The sequence below is a fragment of the Prionailurus bengalensis genome, chromosome D2, assembly GCF_016509475.1.
Source record: "Prionailurus bengalensis isolate Pbe53 chromosome D2, Fcat_Pben_1.1_paternal_pri, whole genome shotgun sequence".
Taxonomy (NCBI): Eukaryota; Metazoa; Chordata; class Mammalia; order Carnivora; family Felidae; genus Prionailurus; species Prionailurus bengalensis.
Window position 1 is genome coordinate 60,602,569 of NC_057351.1, and position 24,573 is coordinate 60,627,141.

Consider the following 24,573-nt stretch of genomic DNA (forward strand, 5'->3'; position numbering starts at 1 on the left):
AATCCCCAGGGAAACCTTCTGCTAGCTCCCAACTACTGGTGTAGACAGGCCTCGGTTATGACTGATGCTAGAGGCCAGGTTGAAACTGCTGATCTCTGTGCTGAAATGAAATGATAATCTGGTGTAATTTTAGTTAAATACACATTGGTGTTTTAGAGAGGGAGTATCTTCAAACACCTGGAACTGTACAAGAGCAGAGGAGAGCTGTGGTTTGGGGTTCCAATTCAGGTTTGCAGGTGGAAGAGGGACTGACTTCACTACCTTCCTCTGGCTCTAAGCCAGATCCTTTGTTCACTATTTTCTAGGCGCCCAGGAACAGAAGAGAGTCCTGGAGCCAGATGTCATGCACTGGGACAGGGCCGAGCCCAAGGGCACAGAGGGAGGCTGCCCCCATGTCTGCAAGGCAGTCTGGCTGAGGGGCTGCAGGTCTCCCATCCTAGACATTTTTCAGTTTCTCCTCTCTCTGCATTCAACTACTTGACATAACTGGGTCTTTTCTGTTCACTCCTCGGGATTATGCGCCTCTCAGCAGGACAGAGTTTCTAAGATTGATGTTCTCCTTCAGTTTCTAGTGCCCTTTACCTATGCTCTGCTTTTGACAGTTTCCCATGAAAACCTGCTTTAATCACATGATGGCCTGGCCTCCTCATCACCATCAATCAGGCAAAGAAAGACTTGTTCTGAACTCTCCCAAAGCCCTCAAAAGTCAATTTCCACACCCAGAGCAGGAGCTATTGAACAACACGTGGACCGCCTGTCCTTGTAAAGACCACACATGTTTGCCTCCAGAATATCAGGTAGAAGAAGAACCTGAAATCCATCCCAGGAATCACTAACTTTCATAATCTCAAATTACGTGTCTAAACTACTCAGCTAAGGAGAAATGATACACCTGCCCCATCAGTCCGGAGGGTTTAGCTCAGATCTGTGGCTGCTCCTCCGTTCACCCACCTGAGGGTGTCACTTTTCTGGGAAGAGGCAGGTCTCACAAATGAATTTAGATTAAACATATACACTCAAACACAATGTAAATAGGGACATTATCTTTGAACACCTGAAACTGTCACAGAAATTCCAGGTCTTTTTAAAAACCTTTGTACAATTTCTTTCAGGGTCATTAGAGCTGGGGTGCCAGATGTTACTTGACCCATTTAACGCCTGATCAAGCTTTGCCCATTACTGACCAGTTTTCAGGGGGTAGTGAGTGGAAAAGTGGGAGGGTAGAGTAGGAGGAGGAAACAGGAGTTTAGGGAATTTTAGTAATTATTACACAGTATCCATGCCTGAAAGTGATCTTATGGACATTTTTCTAGTGACGCCTTTCATTTTGAGGAATACTTAAAGCCTTAATGAATTAAGAATCATTAAAGTCTTGCACTTGAACTAAGCAGTTCCATGTAAGTGACTCTTTTTAAAGTGAAAACCAAGAAACTGGCTGAGTGGGCAAGAGAGGGAGTCAGAAGTATTACCTGAGGGAGGGACATGGTCAATCAGTGCCTCACAATGAAAAGCGACTCCACAGAAAACTCCCCGACCTTTCTCCAGTCCCCAAAGGTTACCATTAAAGGACAATAGACAGCAGATTCCCTTCTTAATTAACATTTTTATTAAATAACCCATTTCAAATAATGGTTAAATTCTCTAAATTTATATCATTCTATTAACCATAATCTAATCTCATTAACCTTGAAATCCCAGTCTTAACTACCCAATTCTATACACCATGGTACTATCTACTAAACTAATTAAGTGACCTTCAAACTATTTCTCCTCCATATAAAATCATTATTTTTTTGGTTCACAGTTCTTTGTTGTATCTCTCTTGATATCATTTCTTTTGAACCTGGTTGCTGAAGGTCCTGATCTGAGAAGAACTTTCTGAACAAAATCAAGCCACACATGACTATTTCACTCGATTCAAACTGCTTGATTTTAAAGCCCTCCCCCTTCCACCCCCACCCTCTGTCTAATAGCTCACTGTGTCTTTTTTGGCATAAAGATCCTGTGACTTAAAGGGAACTCCATTTCTAGAGTGGTGATGACACAGCCAGGAACACAGAGCTCTCTACCCTTGTAATCTCCACCTGACTGGAGAGGGGGAGCAGAGGCCAGGCAGACAATGACGAGGGCTCCCTCCCAACCTCCAGGCCCCTCTGAAGAAGCACCCTTGACTTGAATGCCACTACTCTAAATACTGATTCTAGATAACTCTAGGCCTCCTTCTGACATCCCTAAGGCTGGCTGAAGAAACAAGAGACTCACTGTTAATTCCAGCTTTGCTTTTTCCTCCTTTTGGCACTCTGGCCCAGTGAGGATTACAGAGCAGTCAGTTCCCACTTTCTCAGGCGTATGCACACAAAACGTATTTATTTCCTCCAGTCCCACCTTTAGAGTCCCCATCTCAAGATGTTTTGTTTTTCAAATCTATACCCAAAGTGGGGCTCGAACTCACAGTCCCAAGATCAAGAGTCCCATGCTCTACCAACTGAGCCAGCCAGGCATCCTTGTTCTCTATTTTCTATATTTGCATTCTAAACCATTTAGAGGCAGAATCCTCTTCCTGAAGTAGTTTGTGCAAACACAAGAAAGCTACTGTCTTTTCCCGGACCTCCTCCTCCCCAAAATAACCTCAGGCTTCCTGAATAGCATTTTATGCACAATCCAGGTAACTGCCTTAGGCAAAACTTGGGTTTCTTTTTTTAAGTGAGAAGCTAAATAAAATGATTAAAGTTTACCTATCAAAACCATCCTGGGTTGCAGCATACTTGTTGGACCAGCTTGTAAATTAAGCTGAAAAATGCAGTTAATTTGAAACCTGATAGACCTATAATCACATATGTGACTGCCATTTTATGGAGGAGACTCGAGAAGAAAAAACTATTAGTGGGATTAGTTCCTTTGTTGAGCAGGATTAGGGGAGAGTAAAGAACTTTTCAGTTTTTGGTTTTATATACTTGTATATGATTAACAATTACTTTTAATATATTACTTTTATAATCAGAGTCTAGAAAGGAAGGACAGAAATAAGAGTCCACACCTGCCCCCTCCCCAAACCTAAAACTCACAGGGACCCACAGAGCTCTGCCATCCATTCTGGGGACGCAGCGAAGGTAGTGTCTGGCTACTTGAGAGAACCGTAACGCGCACGCGCACGGAGCGTTTCCGAGGGTGCAGGTATTGAGGAGTGTGGAGGAGGAGGCGCCTGCCCTGTGCTGGCTGGTCTGCCCTCAGATCCGGAGGCCAAGCACGGGAGCAGGCTCTGGCTGTTTGTGTAACAAAAAGAAAAAATCCAAGGCAGCAAACAGATGGAACAACTGAGATAATTCTTGGAAGCGATTATTTGCTTGAGATAAAAGCAGTCAGGCAGTTTTAAGACAAATCAATGTCAAACATCTTAGGAGAGAGGGAAAAAGGGTATTAGAAGGGAAATGGAGAGAGGCTGCAGGACAAAAATTGAGAATCAAATCCCAACAAACCAAGCTGAGAGAAAAGCAAACCGGCCATGCTATTATGACACACGCCATATGGCAATGAGGGAAGATACCATTTCTTCAGATGTTGTTAAGCCCCACAGCATCCTAGAGCAGTACTGCCTGGTTCTCACAGCACTGTGTCACTTCCCTGGCAGGTACACCAGATGTTTAAAATGACGCATGGGGAACATGCTGGGGCTCCAGCGTAAAGAAGTAGCCCTGAGTGTCAACTGGTCTGAGGCTGCCTGGTGGGAAGCATCAGAGCTGAAATGGTTTATCATTCTTTGAGGATATAGGCTCTCAGGTATCTGGGATACAACCATTTTCTGCCCTAAATTAATAACAAATGAGGGGGAGACTGCTCTTCTGGTATACGGTTCCTCAGTAGAAAGCATGATGGGGCTTTCTGTCAGCAGAAGCCTCCCGGCGGGAAACCAACCTGAAGTAACAGGAAAGAGACACCACCCCCGCGGGCAGTGGAGATAGCCAACAGAAAAATCAAAACACTTCTAGGATAACTGGTGTGCGTATTGTTGATGGCTGTTACCGCGGGAACACAACTATTTAGCATCCATAATATTAGACACAACACAAACCCCCAACCCAATCATCAAAGAATCCTAGAGTTAGAAAGCATCTCCGAAGGTCTTCGGTTCTGACCTCCTACCCAGTGGGGTAGTCTGTCCTGTGTGTGGGTGGTTTATCTGTGGCTTTCCTGGAACAGTTAATGATTATCAGATTGGTTGCTAAGTAAAAAGAACCAAACTCCTCTGTGCCCTTCACATCCTGGAGCGGTTCATCTACTAATCGAAAGCTATTTGTTTCAGATCTTTTTCTATCTAGATCAGCCCAACCAGTGAGACAGACCACGCTGGTTGGGTGCCACGTTGCCAGGTAACCAAGCCTTCTGGTAATCTCACCTGAACGCCCTCGCCTGTGAGAGCTGAGCAGGACTGGATCTGCCAGACTCGGTCTCGGATGGTGTGCAGATTCAGTCCTTCTGCAATTTCAGAGGCGGGGGCTGCCGTGAGCAAATCCTGCTTGTTAGCAAAGATGAGCACTGGCACACAACTTAGTTTTTCTTCCTCCAGTAATTCAGCTAGTTCCTGGATCATTTTGGGAATGGATGGGAAGGGAAGGATGAAAACGATGATATTTAACCATGTACTTCTAATTAGAAAAAAAATAAAAGTATTAAGCTGATCAACTAGCAACTTCCAAGGGCAGTGGTTCTCAAACTCGAGGCTGTGGAAAAATTCCCTGGCAGATTCCTGGGCCCACCCCAGAGTAGGTGACTGTGGGATGTTTGAGGTAGGGCCTAGGAATCTGCATTTCAATACACTCCCCAGGTGGCTCTGCTATAGGGGATTCAGAGATCATACTTTAAGAAATGCTGTTAAAAAGAAAACACAGGTTGTGGACGGAGATTTAAAATTTACTCAAGGCTATTTTCTGCAAATGACTTTCAACGCGCGCGTGCGCACACACACACACACATTTTAAACTGAAAATGACAATGACTTTATAGACTAATTCTGTTTCCTCAATCTCTACCTTCAAAACATGCATGCATGTGCACTGCACTTCATCAAACCCACATCCTAAAATCCATTTGGCAACATCTCTGATGTTTTGGTTACTGGTTGGGGTCTACACGTATGCTGATTCTGTCTGCAATATGCAGAGGAGAGGGTATGTATTTACCTAAGAGGACTCCCCTCTTCCCTATGAAACTCACATTTTAGCTACTTAAGATACTTAGGCTGTCAAAGGGAACTGGAGGGTTCAAGAGGCAGATGATTCTATAACACCCTTTACCCCTAAGCTCATGTTTAGCATTGCTTCACATGAGTGATGACAGAGAAACCATCAAGGTATGGAAAGGAGAGGGGTTGTCTCCAGGAGTCTGGAAAGTTCTCAAACTAATTTTCAGGAAAAAGGAACATAAACACGGGGAGTACTACCTTTGGAAGGCCACCTGTGGTAGTTTAGGACACAGGCCAAGGACTCTGCACAATTCTCTAAAGAGGTCATTCTTCTTCTTGCTCCTTATCAGTATATTCAGTCTCGGTAAAATGGTCTATGCCCGCTGCTTCTCTATTTAAAATTGTGTACACAAATTGCACCGTGTAATCATGTTGACATGTACTTTGCATTTGAAGCCATATTTGGCATATCTACTCTTGGCTTGGAAGCAAGGGCAGCTTAGTCTTGGCTTGCATATTTCCTAAGATCCCCTCAAATTTGTCAAAGATACCCTTGGATCAATTAGGTTGGTATTGAAAACTGTACCCAGAAATGACAAATGAACTGTTCCTCGGGGTTCATTTCTCAGTGGCCTGGGAAGACACTGAAAGAGCTTTTGGGCATGGTGGTAAGGTCCATTTGCTTATATCTTGGTTTATTTAATTTGACTGAAACTCAAAGGCTGTAACCAAAAAATAGTTTAAAGGATTCTCAAGTAATTTCCTTATAGGAAACCTTTTTTTCTGGTTTTTTTTTTTTTTTTTTTTTTTTTTTTTTGTTGCAACTGGTATTTTTGCCTGCTTGCCAGAAAGACTGCCTTGTTTAAACCTCAAAGGTTAAACAACAATACCTTCCTCACTCTCATATATTTACAAGGTAGATTAATGAATACCCAGTTATTTTAAAAATATCTCAACAGAATTATTTACCTGACCCGTCTCTTCAAATCTTTTTCTGTCTGCGCTGTCAATTACATATATCTGTAAAGTAAAAGGAGAAGGTTACTTTAATAAGCAGATATGGAAAAAGACGGGGCACTTTCTGCGGAAGGAGCAAAGAATCCCCAGTCAGTAGATTTCTCATTAGCACAGCATACAGAAACTGAACTGAAAACTCTTACCTCATCTATGCATGCAAAGTAAACTAACAAATTAATTGATTGATTAAATGGGGGTATCCAAAAAATATGTCCAGCTAAGAGATGTCAGGAGAACCAAGCAGGACAAAAACAGCTACGTGTGTTGTGCACTCACTAAACATTCTTGCTTAGATTTACCCTGTTAGTTCTTGTTATGACCCTATGAGATCAGTTTCATTATTCTCCCATTTTATACAAAGACAAACATGAGCCCAAAGAAGTTAAGTTCGTTGTTCAAGTTCTATCTGGTACTCAACAAGAGTGGGATTCAAACCCGGACCTACCCGACAGTAAAGTCCACAGGTGCTCTTAAGCACTCTGCTGTTCTGCTTCCCAAAATGTCAGAAAGGGATGGTGTTTTGAGGCATTTACAAGTGCTATAGTCCTGGAACATCATGGCTCTGAAAGGACATCCTGTAGTATGAACTATACACTGACTTCAGGTGCTGAGGTAGGAGACCCTCTGATCTCCATTCCATCCCCACCTTCTTAGGCTTGCCGGGAGGTTAAGATCAAGTACTGGAAATAGCAAGGACTTTGCCAGAAGTAAGAGAAGTCTCAAGATTCTCTGTTAAAATGATAAATCCCAAGCTTTTTCTCCCATCACTGAATTTTATTAATTGCATAAATAACATCCTATAATCACAAGGGAAATGAAGCCCAAAAAAGAAAAATCATCTATAGTTTTAGAACCCAAACACATTAATTATTTTAATTTCTTATGAAAGTTCCCTTCTAATTCTTCTTTATAATTAAAAAAGAAAATTAGAGATATAATTTTGTAGGCCTTTTTTTCATTAAATGACAAATGTTTTCCCAGTTGCTAATCTTAAAAATTATCAAATTTGCAAATCTTTTTATTTAAAAAGATGTTTATTTATTTTTGAGGGAGGGAGGGAGGGAGGGGCAGAGAGAGAACCCCAAGCAGGCTCCACACTGTCAGCACAGAGTCTGATGTGGGGCTTGAACTCATGAACCGGGAGATTATGACCTGAGCCAGAATCAAGAGTCAGGTGCTTAACTGACTAGGCCACCCAGGTGCCCCTGCAAAAGAATTGTTACTGGGAGCACCTGGGTGGCTCAGTCAGTTAAACGCCCAACTCTTGGTTTCAGCTCAGGTCATGATCTCATGGTTTGTGAGTTTGAGCCCCGTGTCTGGCTCTGTGCTGACAGCATGGAGCCTGCTTGGGGTTCTCTCTCTTCTTCTCTCTCTGCCGCTCCCTGGCTTGCTCTCTCTCTCTCTCTCTCTCCCCCTCTCTCAAAAAAAAAATAGACATTTAAAAACATTAAAAAAGAATTGTTATTAAACTAATGGTATTAATGGAAACACTCTTTTAAAAGAGAATATTCACCAAAAAGCAACAATAAAAAAACCAATCTGCAAGTCTCACCTTTACCTCCCTTCAGTTACATAAACTGGTACACCGTGATGCACACAGGCGTTTCTGTATGCATGTCCAATTCTGTGCTATTCTGAAAATTCACTCTTTTGAAAGAAAAATTAAAATTCCTTTGCTTAATGCTCTCTCATTTAGAGTAACTAGTGCCAAATATTATAGTGGGAACCAAGTTTCAGCCTTTCCTCTGAAGAATACCCTATGTGTCTACCTATGTGTCTTTCATGGAGAATCAAAGATGGATGTGTTTGGCCTTGGTATTTTTTTTTTTTTTTTTGCAGCCTTATTGTTGTTGTTAATATTACTCTGACTCAATGTCAATACATGCATTAATGGGTTCCGCACACCACAGATACCCCAGATTTGATACTGACTGATAAGTAAGCATGTAGAACATGGTGGTAGCTTTGTTTTTCTCCTGGAGGGGTGGGCATTTTTAAAGTAGCAGGCGTTGAAGGGGCGCCTGGGTGCCTCAGTCAGTTAAGCGTCCTACTTTGGCTCAGGTCATGATCTTATGGCTCATTGAGTTCGAGCCTGCTTTGGATTCTGTGTCTCCCCATCTCTCTGCCTCTTCCGCCCCCCCACCCCCCAAGTCACACTCTGTCTCTCCCTCTCTCAAAAATAAACATTTAAAAAATGTTTTTGAAAAGGAGGCATTGTATAAACATAGATGCGGAAAGAAGGAATGCAGTGGGAGAGTAAACCTCAATGTAGAGTTGACTGGAGTTAGAGTTGGGGGTCTACAGGCGACTAGGATGGTCTTCACTCAGGCAACAGTGCCAGGGAGGGAAGAGGGGTCAGGTGATCGCTGGGAGGGGGTTTTGGGCTCAGAGGGCTGCCCAAAGGCAGGAAGCAGGTCATTGGGCAAGAAAGAAATTAGAAAGTAGGAAAAACTCTGCTTGGGAGCAAAGGGTGTAAGAAGGTAAGAGTGGAAAGAGGAGGCTGAGACAAGGCTGAGAAGACAAAGACACAGTTAGGAAATTGATGTCTGACATGATGAAAAACAGGCAGGTGGAGGGAAGTGAGGATGGGAAAGGTGGTTTAAATCACACACAAGAAAGATTACCAAATACCAGAGTCTGAAGGTGAATGAGAAGGCATTTTTAACTTAAAATTGCTAAATTACTTGCCATTTATTGCTTTGACATGAAATTTCACAGGAAACATTTTCATTAAAAGATACAAAAGGAGGAGGCACCTGGTTGGCTCAGTTGGTGGAGTCTGTGACTCCTGATCTCTCTCTGGGTCATGAGTTTGAGGCCTACGTTAGGGGTAGAGATTACTTAAAAAAAAATTCAAAAGGAACATTTTACTCAACTACACATAAATTCTATCATTTAGTATGTTGCCCACATAACTTACAAAATTTGAAAATTACTACACAGTTATTCCTGGAGTCTATAAAATAACTGCCGAATTTATTAAAAGGGCCAAGTAAAAAGTCATTAGCACAAGCCAGTTTTTGGTGATCCCACAAATCTGTTTTTCTGCAGTTCTTCCTGTCACCTCCCTTCCCCAGTGCTGTCCAGTGTCTTCATGTGAGTATCTGTTTTCTTCTGGTCAATAGCTAAGGATAAGGGTAGCCTTCTTTTTTTTTTTTTTTTTTTTTTTTTTTAAGTAGCTGTTAATCTAGTCATGTAAAAAAAAAAGTTTTTAGAAACTTTTTAATCCAAAGGGTGCCTGAGTGGCTCAGTCGGTTAAGTGTATGACTCTTGGTTTCACTTCAGGTCATGATCTCAGGGTTTGGGAGATTGAGCCCTGCATTGGGCTTTGTGCTGACAGCTCAGAGTCTGGGACTCTTTCTCTCTCTCTCTGCTCCTCCCCTGCTCACTCTCTCTCTCTCTCTCTCAAAATAAATAAATAGGGGCGCCTGGGTGGCTCAGTTGGTTAAGCGTCAAACTTTAGCTCCGGTCATGATCTCATAGTTTGTGGATTGGAGCCCAGCGTCCGGCTCTGTGCTGACAGCTCACAGCCTGGAGCCTGCTTTGGATTCTGTCTCCCTCTCTCTCTGTCCCTCCCCAACTCACGCTCTCTCTCTCTCTCTCTCAAAAATAAATAAACATTAATAAATAAATAAACCTTAAAAAAAAAAAAGGAAGTTTTTAATCCCAAAACAAACTACTACTAAAAAAAAAAAATACTCTGAAAGTATCAGGGAAAGTTAAATGTTTATAGTGCTCCTGACTGATCTTAAAACCTTCAAAAGTCAAGTTTCATAAAGCTATTCTAAAATCAAGTTACTGGTATCATGGTACTCAGAATGATGCTTTAGGTAAATAAAGCAAGGCCAATTCATATCTTCTTTGGCAATTGTTTTGAATCTTTTATTTGGTTGTGGGAGGAAGAGCTAGAGAAAAAGATTTTTTCTTGATGGAAGGTCAACCAACTCTATCCAGAGACTAGTTAGTTATCTAGCATGGGAAGGGAGAAGCTCTTTGTTTCTCCTCTTGCTTCTGGTCCTCCTCCCTCCTGCTGCCACCTCTTGGCCATTTTACTGGTCCTAAGTATTTCTCAAGAGGGGTAAGCAGAGATGAAGAGAGATGACATTAACGAGTGGGATTTTTATGTTAGCTCCAGCAAAAGTCTAAGAGGAAGCTGAAATTGACAAGTAAGGTTTTTGGGTAATGTGGTTTTTGATTATTTGTGCTCTAGTAGTATGATTGATGCTCAGGTGTGAGTGATATCATGGAAATAATGCAAGAGACCGTTTGAGATCCATCTCACTTGATGCCTCTACTCTGGATATGGAAATGATGACACTTGCTTTGTTTATATTGTTACATTTGAACAAAAAACCGGTAATAAAGTAAATGGAGTTTAGTAGTAATAGTACCATATCTGAAAAAAATTGTGTATTTTCTAATCTGTCAAAAAGCTGTTATTTTCTGGCCCAAGAGGAATGGAAGACTTTCTATCCCCTCCCTTTTATGATCCCTCAAGTTTTGTTTCCTAGTCACTCTCCCTAAATTATTAAAGCTGAAGTCAGCTGTTGTCAATATCATTTTCCCTGAGAATAACCGGCATTTTTAGGAGTTTCCCTGACTCTTTCAAACCTCTAGAGAACCAATGAATGTTTAAAAGTGGGGTTTGTCAATCTTTTCCTACAAGGAGTCAGGTGGTAAATATTTTAGGCTTTGTGGCCTATACAATCTCTTTCATAAGTACTGAACTTTGTTATTGTAGTGTAGAAGCAACCATAAAAAAATCTAAACAAGTGGACGTGGTTGTGTCCCAATAGTACTTTATTTATGGACACTGAACTTGAAATTTCATATTATTTTCACGTGTCGTGAAATCTTCTTTTTTCAATTTTTTCCCCCAACCATTTAAAAATGTAAAAACCGGGGCGCCTGGGTGGCTCAGTTGGTTGAGCGTCCGACTTCGGCTCAGGTCATGGTCTCACGGTTTGTGAGTTTGAGCCCTGCGTCGGGCTCTGTGCTGATGGCTCAGAAGCCTGGAGCCTGCTTCAGATTCTGTGTCTCCCTCTCTCTCTGCCCCTTCCCCGCTCATGCTCTGTCTCTCTCTGTCTCTCAAAAATGAATAAACGTTAGAAAAAAAATAAAAAATAAAATAAAAATAAAAAATAAAAAATAAAAATGTAAAAACCATTCTTTGCTCACAGGCTACATAACAATAGGAGGTAGTCTGGATCAGTTTGTCAGACACCTGCTCCAAAGTAAGAATTTCTTATTGCACTCTAGAGATAAAAGAATTAACCAGGCAACTAAATGTGTCAAGCTTCAACCCTGCTCTTCTAGGCAGTATGGAGGCTAGGGTAATAGGTCTTTTCAACTAACAATGAATAACTATTAAATACAGACAAACTAATATAACCCATCAACCACTGCCACTCCAAACTGCTTATGAAACTGGCAGACAGGGCTGAGTCACTGGCCTTAGACTCTAACCCTGGGGACTCAGCTGCTCCCCCAGACTTGTTTAATCTCAAACAGCACTGGAAAATAATGAAAGGTTAACTCGGAATCCAAAACACTGTCTGGAATTGGCAGTCTAAGGTGGCTGGAGAAAGCTCCTCTGGGGCAGCTCTGAACTGACTTTTACTGGATTGTACGATAATTCCTGGGCACTCTCGGCTAAAAAGAAGTGTGGAATCCTGGGTCATGTTACAAATACCTTGCAGTCTACCCTCAAGGTGTTAGAGCTTGTGATTTAAAATTACCCTGATCTGTGGAGCAGAAAGTTTTAGGGGCCTCCTTATGGAGCCTCACGGTCATTAATGTCCTTATATATTGCTCTTATTTGGGTATTTCTTTCAAAGTACCTAATCTAGCAGATGAACAAACTGAACTGCTATTTTTCTCAACCATCTGCTTTTTCCTAATAGCTCCCCCCACCACCAATTTTATTGAGGTATAACTGGCATAGAGCACTGTACAAGTTGAAGGTGTACAGCATAGTGATTTGACTTGAGGGGCGCCTGGGTGGCTCAGTTGGTTAAGCGTCCAACTTCAGCTCAGGTCATGATATCACAGTCCATGGATTCAAGCCCCACATCCGGCTCTGTGCTGACAGCTCACAGCCTGGAGCCTGTTTCGAATTCTGTGTCTCCCTCCCTCTCTGCCCCTCCCCTGCTCATGCTCTGTCTTTCTCAAAAATAAATAAACATAAAAAAAATGATTCGACTTGAATCTACAGTTTCACTGATTCACTTTAATTTTTAAGCAGTTTTTATTTATAGTATTGGATAGATGGCACGTACAGTTCCATGTACCCCACCTCACCTCAACTCCCTCCCCCAGCCTCCCCTAGTAACATCTTGCATCAGTGTGGCGGCACATTTGTCACAGTTCATGAACCAATATTGATATATCAGGTTCATTCTCTGTTTTAAAGTTCTGTGGGTTTCAACTGACCCATAATAACATGTAAACACCTTACAGTTTCATAGAGAATAGTTATTCTAAAAACCCTCTGTATGTTGCCTACTCATCCATCCCTCCACTCCCCCCTCCCCCCACCCAGGGAGTTGGCAACCACTAATCTTTTACTTGTAGATATTTTTACTAATTTCTATAGTTTGCCTTTTAAAAAATGTCATATCGTTGAAAACAGTATGTATCTTTTTCAGATTGACTTTCACTTAGCAGTATGCATTTAAGTTTCCTCCATGTCTTTTTGTGGCTTGATAGGTTATCAAAAATTTTTTTTAAATAAATATTTTTTTCATTTCTTTTTATCAAGAAATAGCATCCTATTATATAGATGTACCACAGTTTGTTTATTCATTCACCTACCGCAGGACATCTCAGTTGCTTCCAATTTTTGGTAATTATGAATAAAGTAATAAATAAGTATTCATGTGCCAGATTTTGTGTGGATATAAGTTTTCATCTAATTAGTTAGATTCCTTGAAGAGTGACTGCTGGATCACAGAGTTTGGTAAGACTATATTTAGCTTTGTAAGAAACTGCAAATTGTCTTCCAAAGTGGTTATACCATTTTGCATTCCTACTAGCAATGAATAGGACTTCCTTCATCCTTGTCAGCATTTGGTATTGTCAGTTTTTTGGATTTTAGCCATTCTAGTAGATACGTAGTGGCATTTCAATGTTTTAATTTTCAGGTCCCTAAGATGTTGAACATCTTTTCATATGCTTATCTGTGTATCTTCCATGGTGAGGTGTCTGTTCAGATCTTTTGCCCATTTTTAATTCGGTTGTTTGTTTTCTTATTGTTGAGTTTTAAGAGTTCTTTTTGTATTTTAGATATAAGTACTTTATCAGATATGTGCTTTACAAATATTTTCCCTTAGCCTGTGGCTTGTCTCTTCATTTTCTTAACAGTGTCTTTCTTTTTTCTTTTCTTTTCTTTTCTTCTCTTTCTTTTCTTTTTTTAGAGAGAGAGAGAAAGAGGGCACAAGTGAGCAAGGGGTAGAGAGAGAATCTCAGGAGGGGGTGAGAGAGAAAGAAGTGGGGCTCACCCAAAGTGGGGCTCATATTCACCCGAAGCAGGGCTCGAGCTCACCCCACGTGGGACTCAAACTCACGAACTGTGAGATCATGACCTGAGCTGAAGTCAGATGCTTAATGAAAGAACCATGCAGGCACCCACAGTGTCTTTCTCAGAGCAGAAGTTTTAAATTCTAATAAAGTATATCTTACAAATTTTTGCTTCATGGATTGTGCTTTTGGTACTATACCTAAAACCTTATTACCAAACCCAGGCTATCTAGATTTTTCTCCTGTATTATCTTCTAGAAATATTTTAGATTTAGGTTTTATATTTAGGTCTAAGATCCATTTTGAGTTAATTTTTTAAAAAAATTTTTAACGTTTATTTATTTTTGAGAGACAGTGCGAGAAGGGGAGGGGCAGAGAAAGAGGGACACAGAATCTGAGGCAGGCTCCAGGCTCTGAGCTGTCAGCACAGAGCCCGACATGGGGCTCGAACTCACGAACCATGAGATCATGCCCTGAGCCAAAGCCAGACGTTTAACCAACTGAGCCACCTAGGCGCCCCAATTTTTTTTAAGTTTATTTTTTGAGAGAGAGTGTGCACACACACACACACACACACACACACAAGTGAGGGAGGGACAGAGAGAGAAGGAGACCAAGGATCTGAATTGGGCTCCATGCTGACAGCAGAGATAGTTTGTCATTCTAAAAATCCTTGAACCCGTGAACTGCGAGATCATGACCTGAGCCAAAATTAGATGCCTAAATGATTGAGCCACCCAAGCACCCCTTGAGTTAATGGATATCCCACTGTTCTAGTATCATTTGCTAAAAAGACTGTCCTTCCTTTGTTGAATTGTCTTGCTCCTTTGCCAAAGATCAGTTGACAGTATTCCCGTGGGTTTATTTCTGAGCTCTCTATCCTGTTCTGTTGATCAATTTATTCTTTCTCTAATACATGCTGTCTTGATTACTGTAGCTTTATAGTAAGTCTTGAAGCCAGGTAGTCAGTCCTCCAACTTTGTTCTTCTTTAGTATTGTATTCTTTTGCCTTTGCATATACACGTAATCAATTTGCCAAATCCACAAAATAGCTCACGTGGATTTTGCCTGAGATTGTGCTGAATCTATAGCTGATCTATCTAATCTATATAACAAATTGGGTGGATTTGACATTTTAGCAATATTGAGTCTTCCAGTCCGTGAGCATGAAATATCTCCTTATTTGTTTAGATCTTCCTTTTTTTTTGTTTAATATTTATTTAGAGAGAGAGAAAGAGACTGGCATGTGTGTGCACACATGAGTGCAACCAGGGGAGAGAGAGAGACGGAGGGAGAGAGAGACAGAGAGAGAAAATCCCAAGTAGACTTCACACTTTCACACTATCTATCAGTGCAGAGCCTGCTGCAGGACTCAATCTCATGAACCCTAAGATTTTTAAAAAAAATTTTTAATGTTTATTTATTTTAGAGAGAGTCAGCGAGCATGACAGGAGGGGCAGAGAGAGAGGGAGACACAGAATTGGAAGCAGGCTCCAGGTTCTAAGCTGTCAGCACAGAGTCCAATGTGGGACTCAAACTCACTAATTGAGAGATCATGACCTAAGCCGAAGCTGGACGCCCAACCCACTGAGCCACCCAGGCACTCCTTTAATTTTTTTTTTTTAACATTTATTTATTTTTGAGAGACAGAGGGACAGAGCACGAGTGGGGGAGGGGCAGAGAGAGAGAGAAAAACACATAATCCAAAGCAGACTCCAGGCTATAAGCTGTCAGCAGGGAGCCTGATGTGGGCCTTGAACCCACAAACCGTGAGATCATGACCTGAGCCGAAGTTGGATGCTTAACCAACTGAGCCACCTCGGCACCCCCGAACCCTGGGATCTTGACCTGAGCCAAAATCAAGAGTCGGACACTTAACCGACTGAGCCACCCAGGTGCCCCTAGATCTTCTTTGATTTGTTAGTTTTGTAGTCTTCTTCATACAGATTCTGTATATATTTTGTTATATACAAGCCTAAGCATTTCTTTTTTGGGGGTGCTAATATAAATGGCATTTTTCTTTTCATTTCAAATGCCAATTGTTCAATGCTGGTATAAAGGAAAGCAATGGACTTTTGTGTATTAACCTTATATCCTGCAAAATGCAACTTATTTCAGGAGTTTCCTTGTTGATCTTGGGATTTGAAATACTTTCAATGATCAGTTTTTCTAACATGTAGCTGCATATCACAATTTAGAGACTGATCTTTTAAATTTATATTTCAAGTATTTGTGAGTAATATATGATGGCTTGGATTTGTTTTAAAACACTTAAAAAAGTAGGGGGAATTGGTGGAGGGGGAGATGAAACAAGATTGCCAAAAATGAAAGTAAGGAAGCTAGGTAATGGGTAGGCATATGATGGTTTGTTATACTATTTTCTTGACATTTGCATAAATTTGGAAATTTCTAAAATTAAAAAATTATATGTTAAGAATGGACACAGGGGCACCTGGGTGGCTCAGTCAGTTAGGCGTCTGATTCTTTTTTTCTTCCTAAATGTTCATTTTTGAGAAAGAGAGCACGCAAGAGTGGGGGGTGGGGGGTGGGCACAGAAAGAGAGGGGAACAGAGGATCTGAAGCAGGCCCTGTGCTGACAGCAGCAAGCCCTATGCGGGGCTAGAACTCGTGAGATCATGACCTGAGCCAAAGCTGGATGCTTAAATGACTGAGCCACCCAAGTGACCCAAACTTCCGACTCTTAATTTCAGCTCACTTCAGGACAGGATCTCACAGTTCAGGGGACTGAGCCCCGAGTTGGGCTCTGAGCTGACAGTGCGGAGCTTGCTTGGGATTCTCTCTGCCCTTCCCCTGCGTGTTCTCTTTCTCTCTCTCAAAACAAATAAATAAACTTAAAAAAAAAAAAAAAAGAATGGGCACATTATTTGAGATTACAGGTTTCTTTCTATAATAAATGGAAATTTTTCCTTTTCTCACAATTCTCTTCTATTCTCCTAGAAGGTATATAATATATTTTGGAGGAATAACTGGATAGATGGATAAGCAGATAGATGTATATATCTCATCTTTTTCTTCTCATCCATTTATTATTTTTTTATTTTTTAAAGGAATGAACAGTTGTTTTTTTAATTAAAATTATTTTTTATTTATTAAAAATATTAAAAAAATTTTAAAATATTTATTTTTGAGAGACACTGAGAGACACAGCACAAGTGGGGGAGGGGAAGAGAGAGCGGGAGACACAGAATCTGGAGCAGACTCCAGGCTCTGAGCTGTCAGCACAGCACAAACCATGAGATCATGACCTGAGCTGAAGTTGGACGCTTAACCAACTGAGCCACCAGAGCGCCCCTATTAAAAAATTTTAACTTTATATATTTTGAGAGAGACAGAGACAACATGAGTGGGGGGAAGGGCAGAGAGAGAAAGAGAGAGAATCCCAAGCAGGCTCCCTGCTGCCAGTGCAGAGCCTGATGTGGGGCTTGAACTCACAAAACTATGAGATCATGACCTGAGCCGAAATCAAGAGTCGGGTGCTTAACTGACAGAGCCACCCAGGCAACCCCCCCATTTTTTTTTTTTAAATTTTAGAGAGAGTGAGTGCGAGAGGGGGAGAGGGGCAAAGGGAAACAGAAAGAATCTTAAGCAAGCTCTATGCTCAGTGCAGAGCCGATGCAGGTTGGATCCCACGACCCTGGGATCACAACAACCTGAGCCAAAATTAAGAGTCAGATAGTCAACTGACTAAGCCACCCAGGCACCCCTTATTTATTTAATTTTTAAATGTTTATTTATTTTGAGAGAGAATGCATGGGCGTGGGAGGGGCAGAGAGAGAGGGAGAGATAGAATCCCAAGCAGGCTTCAAACTGTCAGTACAGAGCCCGATAAGAAGCTCAATCTCATGACCCGTGAGATCGTGATCTGAGCTGAAATCGAGAGTCAGACACTTAACCGACTGAGCCACCCACGCACCCCTCTCCTCATCCATTTAAACCTCTAACCTGGCACTAGGTATATACTTGAACTTACCTTCACTGAGGGCAAGAAATAAGAGAAGGCTGTGGGATGCCTATGTCAGTACCTCATGTGTTTATTGATTTGATGATAGCACAGTTTTACATTTTGGTATTATTCTCCATTTAAGAATTGTGGGGAGTAAATGAATTCACTACTTCTCATAAACCCCTCCTGAAGTAAATGTTCTACCTATTTTATAGAAGGAATTAACAAGCCCTTGGACTTAACCACAATGATGCAGAATCAGAGAACCTCAGAGTTGGAAGTGAATTTAGAAGTTATATAATTCTATATTATACCTAATGTCAGAATCCATCTGTAACAGTTGTCCATTTCATTTGGCACTTTTCTAAGCACTTGGGATACAACAGTTTGGGAGGAAAAGCAAGGTCCCTGTCTTTGTGGACATTACGTTCCAGGAGGGAGAAGGGTAATAAATAAAAACACGTCTGATACTGATAGGTCTAATCGAAGAGAAAAAAAAAAAGAGAAAAATTATAGTGCCAGAAGGGTAGGGATAGGAGTCATAATTTTAAATATAGTAATCAGAGAAAGTCTCAGTGGTAAAAGTGACATGTGAGCAGAGACTTGAAGGAGGTAAGGGAAGAAGCCATGAGGATATCTAAGGGGAAAGAATCCTAGCACTGCAAATAGCAATGACCAAGGCCCTGAGGTGGGAGTATGCCAGTGTTCCAGGAACAGCAAGCAGGCCCGTGTGGCTGGCACCAAGCTAGAGAGGGGAAAGATGAGACAGGTAAGACAAACCAGAAGGTAGGGGGCCTTGCAGGCCATTGTAAGGCCACTGGCTTTATTGTGACATTGGGAAGCTTATGTTTGAATGGGATCACTATAGATACAGCATTGAGAAGAGACTTGAGGGAGGAAAGGCAGAAGCAAGGAGACTAGTGAGGATGACACTGCAGTAATCAATGCATGGTAGCAGGGGGATGGAAAGGAGTGGTTGGATTCTAGAAATATTCTGAAGTAGAACTGACAGGACTGGCTGATAGGTCAGAGGTGGGGGGTGAGAAGAAAAGGAGCCAAGGATGACTCCAATGATTTTGGATGAACGGAATTGTCATTTACTGAGAAGACTGTAGAAGAAGCAGGTTTGGGGAGGGGTGGATGGAGATTGGAATTTGGTTTCGGACCTATTCAGGTTGAAGAGGCTTACTGGCCACTGAAGTGGAGATACCAAACAGGCAGCTGGCTACATATGAAACTGAGGTTCAAGCGAGAGTTTCCAGCTGGAGATAATACATTGGGATTCACCAGCTTGTAGGTGGTAACTAATACCTTAAATTGGATGAGATCACTTAAGCCACAACTTAGAGAAGAAAAGCAAAGGCTGAATTCTAGAGCCCTCCAACATTTGCAGGTTGGGAAACAAGGGGAAAAACAGCAGTGGAGACTGAGGAAGAGTAGCCAGTGAGATAGGAGGAAAATCCAAGATAGAATGGTTTTCTGGAAAACAGGGAAAGATAAAGTTTCAAGGACAGCATGACCGACTTCATTAACTGTGCAGATACATCAAGTAAGAGGAGGATGGAAAACCTTAGCAACGTGGATTCTTGGTGAGCTTGAATGGAGGGTTCAAGAGAGAATGGGAGGAGGAAGTGAGGACAGAGAACTCAAAAAACTCTTTAACAGAGTTTTGTTTTAAAAAGAGGCTGAGGGGCACACCTGGGTGACTCAGCCAGTTAAGTGTTCAACTCTTGATCTCAGTTCAGGTCTTTTTTTTTTTTTTTTTAATGTATTTTATGTATTCATTTTTGTTTGTTTATTTGGAGAGTGTGTGTGTGCAAGTGGGGGAGGGGAAGAGAGAGGGAGAGAGAGAATTCCAAGCTGGCTCTGCACTGTCAGCATGGAGCCTGATGTGGGGCTCGAGCTCATGAGCCAAGAGATCATGACCTGAGCCAAAGTTGGATGCTTAAGTGACTGAGCCACCCAGGTGCCCCAACTCAGGTCTTGATCTCAGGCTCATGAGTTCAAGCCTCATACTGGGCTCCACCCTGGGTGTGAAGCCTACTTGAAAAAGTAAATAAAAATAGAGGCTGAGGACTAGGACTAGGACTAGATGGGATACACGGTCAGGACAAGAGTTTTTTGTTTCTAAACAAGAGAAACCACAGGCTGTGTGCATGCCGAAAGAATGATCCAGTAGAAAGGCACTTAGGAAGCAGAAGCAGAGAGTGAAGTTATTTGAGATGTGGGATGATGTCTATTGGTAATGAATGAACACACCAGCATGGCTGTTCCTTGTCTATAGGCAGAATTGTAGTAAATTCAAAATTTTCACTAGAGTTTAATGAAAAGAATGTGCAATTTATTTTCCTATGCAAGTTCATGAGACCCCATTGTTTTAGGTTATGATCGTGACAGTGAGTAGCTGAGGTTGGGTGGGTGAGAAAATCCCTGAAGGGGAGGTGAAGGAACGGAGAAGCTGAGGTGTTGGAGAAATCAAGTATGTGGATAGTGAAATCTCCAGGATTCTGAAATGGTAGTCCTGTGGAACGTGACAGTGAGCTGGGAGCTAAAATCTCAGCCCCTTCCTGAATGCTGCCTGAGCCAGGAATCTCCAATGCATGAGTCAACTGCTTCTACTTCTGGACGGTTAAAATGATAGACTTTTTCCTTATTCTGAGTTAAACTCTACCACCTAATACTTCCCAAATTGCTCCTTACCCAGTCCTCTAGAACTATTCATGATGAAGCTAATCTCTCTGACTTGATAGCTCTCAAAGCAACTGAAAAAACAGTTCCAAGTTTCTTTTCTAGAAAGAACATCTGTCTTTCAACCATTCCTTATGCATCATTATTTCCAGGACTTCCACCATCTTGGTTGCCTCTTTGGGATCCTCTTATTTGTTGATTTCTTTGGGATGGTGGAGTCAGTGGCACGATCTTCTGATTTCCCTTCTGCTTTTCAAATCACTATGTAATTAATAAATATTTTGCCAAGGTGAATGTGGGTACAACGTTGTCACTGAGCAAAAACAAAACTCTTATACAAGTTATACAAAGATGTTTCTTTTGGGATGCCTGGGTGACTCAGTCAGTTGAGCGTCTGACTTCAGCTCAGGTCATGATTTTGCAGATGGTGAGTTTGAGCCCCATGTCAGGCTATGTGCTGACGGCTCAGAGCCTGGAGCCTGCTTTGGATTCTGTGTCTCCCTCTCTCTCTGCCCCTCCCCTATTTGTGCTCTGTCTCTCTCTCTCTCAAAAATAAATAAACATTAAAACAACAACAACAAAAAAAATGTTTCTCTCTCACAATTTGCAGCCTCCTGCTAGTCCTAAATTCATAGTGACTAATGTTATGGCAATGGAAGTACTAACAAGAAAGAACATTAATATTATGTTAATGTTAGCAATGTTAATATTCCTAACACACTGCAGAAAAGACTATGAATTAATGCCTCAGAAGGAGTACTTACAAGAATATCAGTATTTTCAAAATAATTCCTCCAGTATGGTCTGATTTTTCGCTGTCCACCAATGTCCCATACATTCAGTTTAAAACCTTGTGATTGTACACTTTTGATGTTAAAACCCTGAAACAGGCAAAAACACCAAGCTTTATTAAGCTTTGAGGTCATAATTCCAACAAAGTTATATTTAACAGCTATGTTATTTATTAATTATTATGTACTCAGCCAGGTATGATACTGGTAATATTGAAAATAGTCTGTTATGATAAGGAAAAAAGAAATGTGTTTTTACATGCTTACTTCATTCAGGTTTTGGAGTCAGTATTAATGTCATGGCTAACGTGGCGCTTTCTCTAGTAAGTGCCCATAAATGTGCACACGCGCACAACACACACACCTGTGAGGACACCTGGGAATGAGAATAGCTTTGATAATCAACACAGCCACACTTCCTGATGGATCCTCAAGATGGTAACATTTAATAGAACATTACATTTAACTACCAAAAAACAGAAGCTGAATCTGAACACAGAATAGAACAGATTCTTAAAGTTTCAAAAAAGGCAAGAGTTGGGGCGCCTGGGTGGCTCAGTCGGCTGAACGTCTGACTTCAGCTCAGGCCATCATCTCGCGGTCCGTGAGTTCGAGTCCCACGTTGGGCTCTGTAGTGACAGCTCAGAGTCTGGAGCCTGCTTCGGATTCTGTGTCTCCCTCGCTCTCTGCCCTTCCCCCACTCACACCCGGTCTCTCAAAAATGAATGTTAAAGAAAAAAAAAAGCAAGAGCTACAATCTGGAATTTAGGATTCTTTCAAAAATTTCCTCATATGGATTAATCAGAAAAAGGAAGGAACTGAAGTCAGAACACTATGGGAGAAGCTGGTTTGTGACTGGAGTATTAACCCAGCGAGGCAGGGATGGCCTGCTGGAACAGCATGTTCAGACTCTGAAGTGGAGCCCTCAGTTACAGGCAGTGATGAAAATAAACAAGCAGGCATTTGAAACTATTCTTTAATAAGCATCTCTGATGAACTCAAAAAGAAAGTATTCATTTTCAGGACAGTGACTCAAGGTGGAACTTTGAGGAAGGTGAGCAAATCAGAGGCAGGTTGGAACTGTGAGCTGGGAGTTAGTGTGCGGAGAAACAAATTAACAAGACCTTTGGGGTTCAGAGAGAAGGCATTTCATGAGCAATAATTAAAAAATAAATCTTTCTCTGAGAATGATATAGTGAAATCAGGACTTAAAAAATCCAATCAACAGCTTGCTACCACAGAAGTGCCATTTCATCCAGAATAACTGGAGTCAAGTGGGCCTGGGGATGCCTCCATAAACATTTGCCTCATCTGGCAGCTTGCCAACACTACTGCCTAGCACAGAAGGACAAGGCACAGTGTGACAGCACAGGAACACTGCCACCCAGTTTCCACCGAGGATAAACAGTCACTAGAGGATACCTGGGAAGAGGCGGACTACAGCTCCTGTAAGAAGCCAAGGACCGAATAAATTAGAAGTTTAAGAACTCCAAAGGAAAGTGGCTTAAGCTTATTGTAAAAGGCAGCTTCATTCTCAACTCATTGATAAAGCCACTTTTGTGTACTTAAAAATTGGACACTTAACTACAATAGTAACTGTCAAAGCCAGTAACGTGAAATCTTTCTGGAATGAAGCAGGTGATAAATAAGAGAAACTCCTGGAATCTGACCATATATATCAACTACCTTAACATTCTATAAGTTATCAAAAGAAAAAAAATTCTGTAAGTTGTCAGACCCAACAAGTCTACCAAGAAATTATTCTAAGGAAATAATAATGAATGGGTACAAACCTTTAGAGATGGGTATTACTAAGTATTTACATATATATCAATGTAGAAAGATGTTCAAGATGCATTATTCAGTGAAAATGATATGGTATATTCTCTATGAGTCATTTTTATTTTTTATTCTGAGAATTTATTTTATTTTTTAAAGTTTATTTATTTTGAGAGGGAGAGAGAGAATCCCAAGCAGGCTCCACACTATCAGCCCAGAGCCTGATGTGGGGCTCGAACACACCAACTGCAAGATCATGACCTGAGCCAAAGCTGGATGCTTAACTGACTAAGCCACCCAGGCGCCCCAAGAGTTTATTCTTAAGTAATCTTTACACCCAACACGGGGCTCAAACCTGCAACCTTGAACTCAAGAGTTGTACACTCTACCGACTGAGCCAGCCAGGCACCCTATTTTTTATTTTAAATTATACCCATCATAGGGGGCCTGGCTAGCTCAGTCGGTACACAGTGTAACTCTTGATCTCAGAGTTGTAAGTTCAAGCCCCATGTTGGGTGTAGAGATTACTTAGAAATAAAATCTTTATTTTTTATATATTTTTTAATGTTTATTTTTGAGAGAGAGAGTGTATGTGTGTGTGAGCACAGGAGGGACAGAGAGAGAGAGAGGGAGACAGAGGATCCAAAGCTAACAGCAGGGAGCCCAGTGTGGGGCTTGACTCACGAACCATGAGATCATGACCTGAGCCACAGTCTGATACTTAACAAACTGAGCCACCCAGGTGCCCCCAAAATAAAATCTTTAAATACACCCATCACATACATGCATAGAAAAAAAACCTGAATGGATACATTCCTAAATGTTAACAGTGGTTATGTCTGGGCATTGTAGATGATTTCTAGTTTCGCAATTTTATTTACTTATCGTTTGTAAATTTACTATAATGAGCAGCTATTGCTTTTTCTGATATTAAACAAAAACACAACAAAAGCTTGTTTTTAAAGAATAAATATGAAACCTCGACATCATATAATAACAAAATCACCTATAACGCATCAAATAAAGCCTGAAAGTTAGAATTGGAACTTTTGAGGCCAGTTCTAACTTAAGAGTTCATTTCCATGTTCACAGTGTGGACGTTCTCATTTTAGTGGTACTCTTAGGAGATACAGCCTACTTCTAATACTCAATTAAAAAGAAAAAACCCTAGACTTTTCTTTTTCTGGCAGAAATCCTGACACACTAATATGTGTTTTCAGCCCTTCTAGGCTAGACTACTGTAATTTGCTCCTCCTTAGGCTATACATTAAATTTGCTCGGAAGCTGTAAAATTGCTCATTTGGTAGCAATTGAAGTGACTTTTCTGCAAAAAGTTGCAGATCAGTAAGCCTCACAAGCTGTGAAGCACACACTTTGGCACAGCCATTCAAAGCTGACACCAAACTTGTATCACAGTACAGTGATGGAAAATGCTAAAAAAACCTCTGGTTTTCCTAAAACCTCTAAGGCTCATGCACTTTAAAGTGACTAAGACCGGGGCGCCTGGGTGGCGCAGTCGGTTAAGCGTCCGACTTCAGCCAGGTCACGATCTCTCGGTCCGTGAGTTCGAGCCCCGCGTCGGGCTCTGGGCTGATGGCTCAGAGCCTGGAGCCTGTTTCCGATTCTGTGTGTCTCCC

At 41.4% G+C, this 24,573-nt stretch overlaps 1 protein-coding gene across 2 annotated transcripts in view; it reads right to left on the reverse strand.

Annotated features, from left to right (window-relative positions):
- The window catches only part of ARL3 (ADP ribosylation factor like GTPase 3), a 37,171-nt gene that overhangs the window by 4,704 nt on the left and 7,894 nt on the right, over nt 1-24,573 (reverse strand). For both annotated transcript variants that reach the window (XM_043597398.1, XM_043597397.1), the window contains exons 3-5: nt 21,131-21,247; nt 6,149-6,199; nt 4,394-4,579 (exon numbers count right to left, since the gene is read on the reverse strand). In XM_043597398.1, coding sequence (XP_043453333.1) covers nt 4,394-4,579; nt 6,149-6,199; nt 21,131-21,247 — 354 coding nt within the window. The remainder of the gene's footprint in view (nt 1-4,393; nt 4,580-6,148; nt 6,200-21,130; nt 21,248-24,573) is intronic.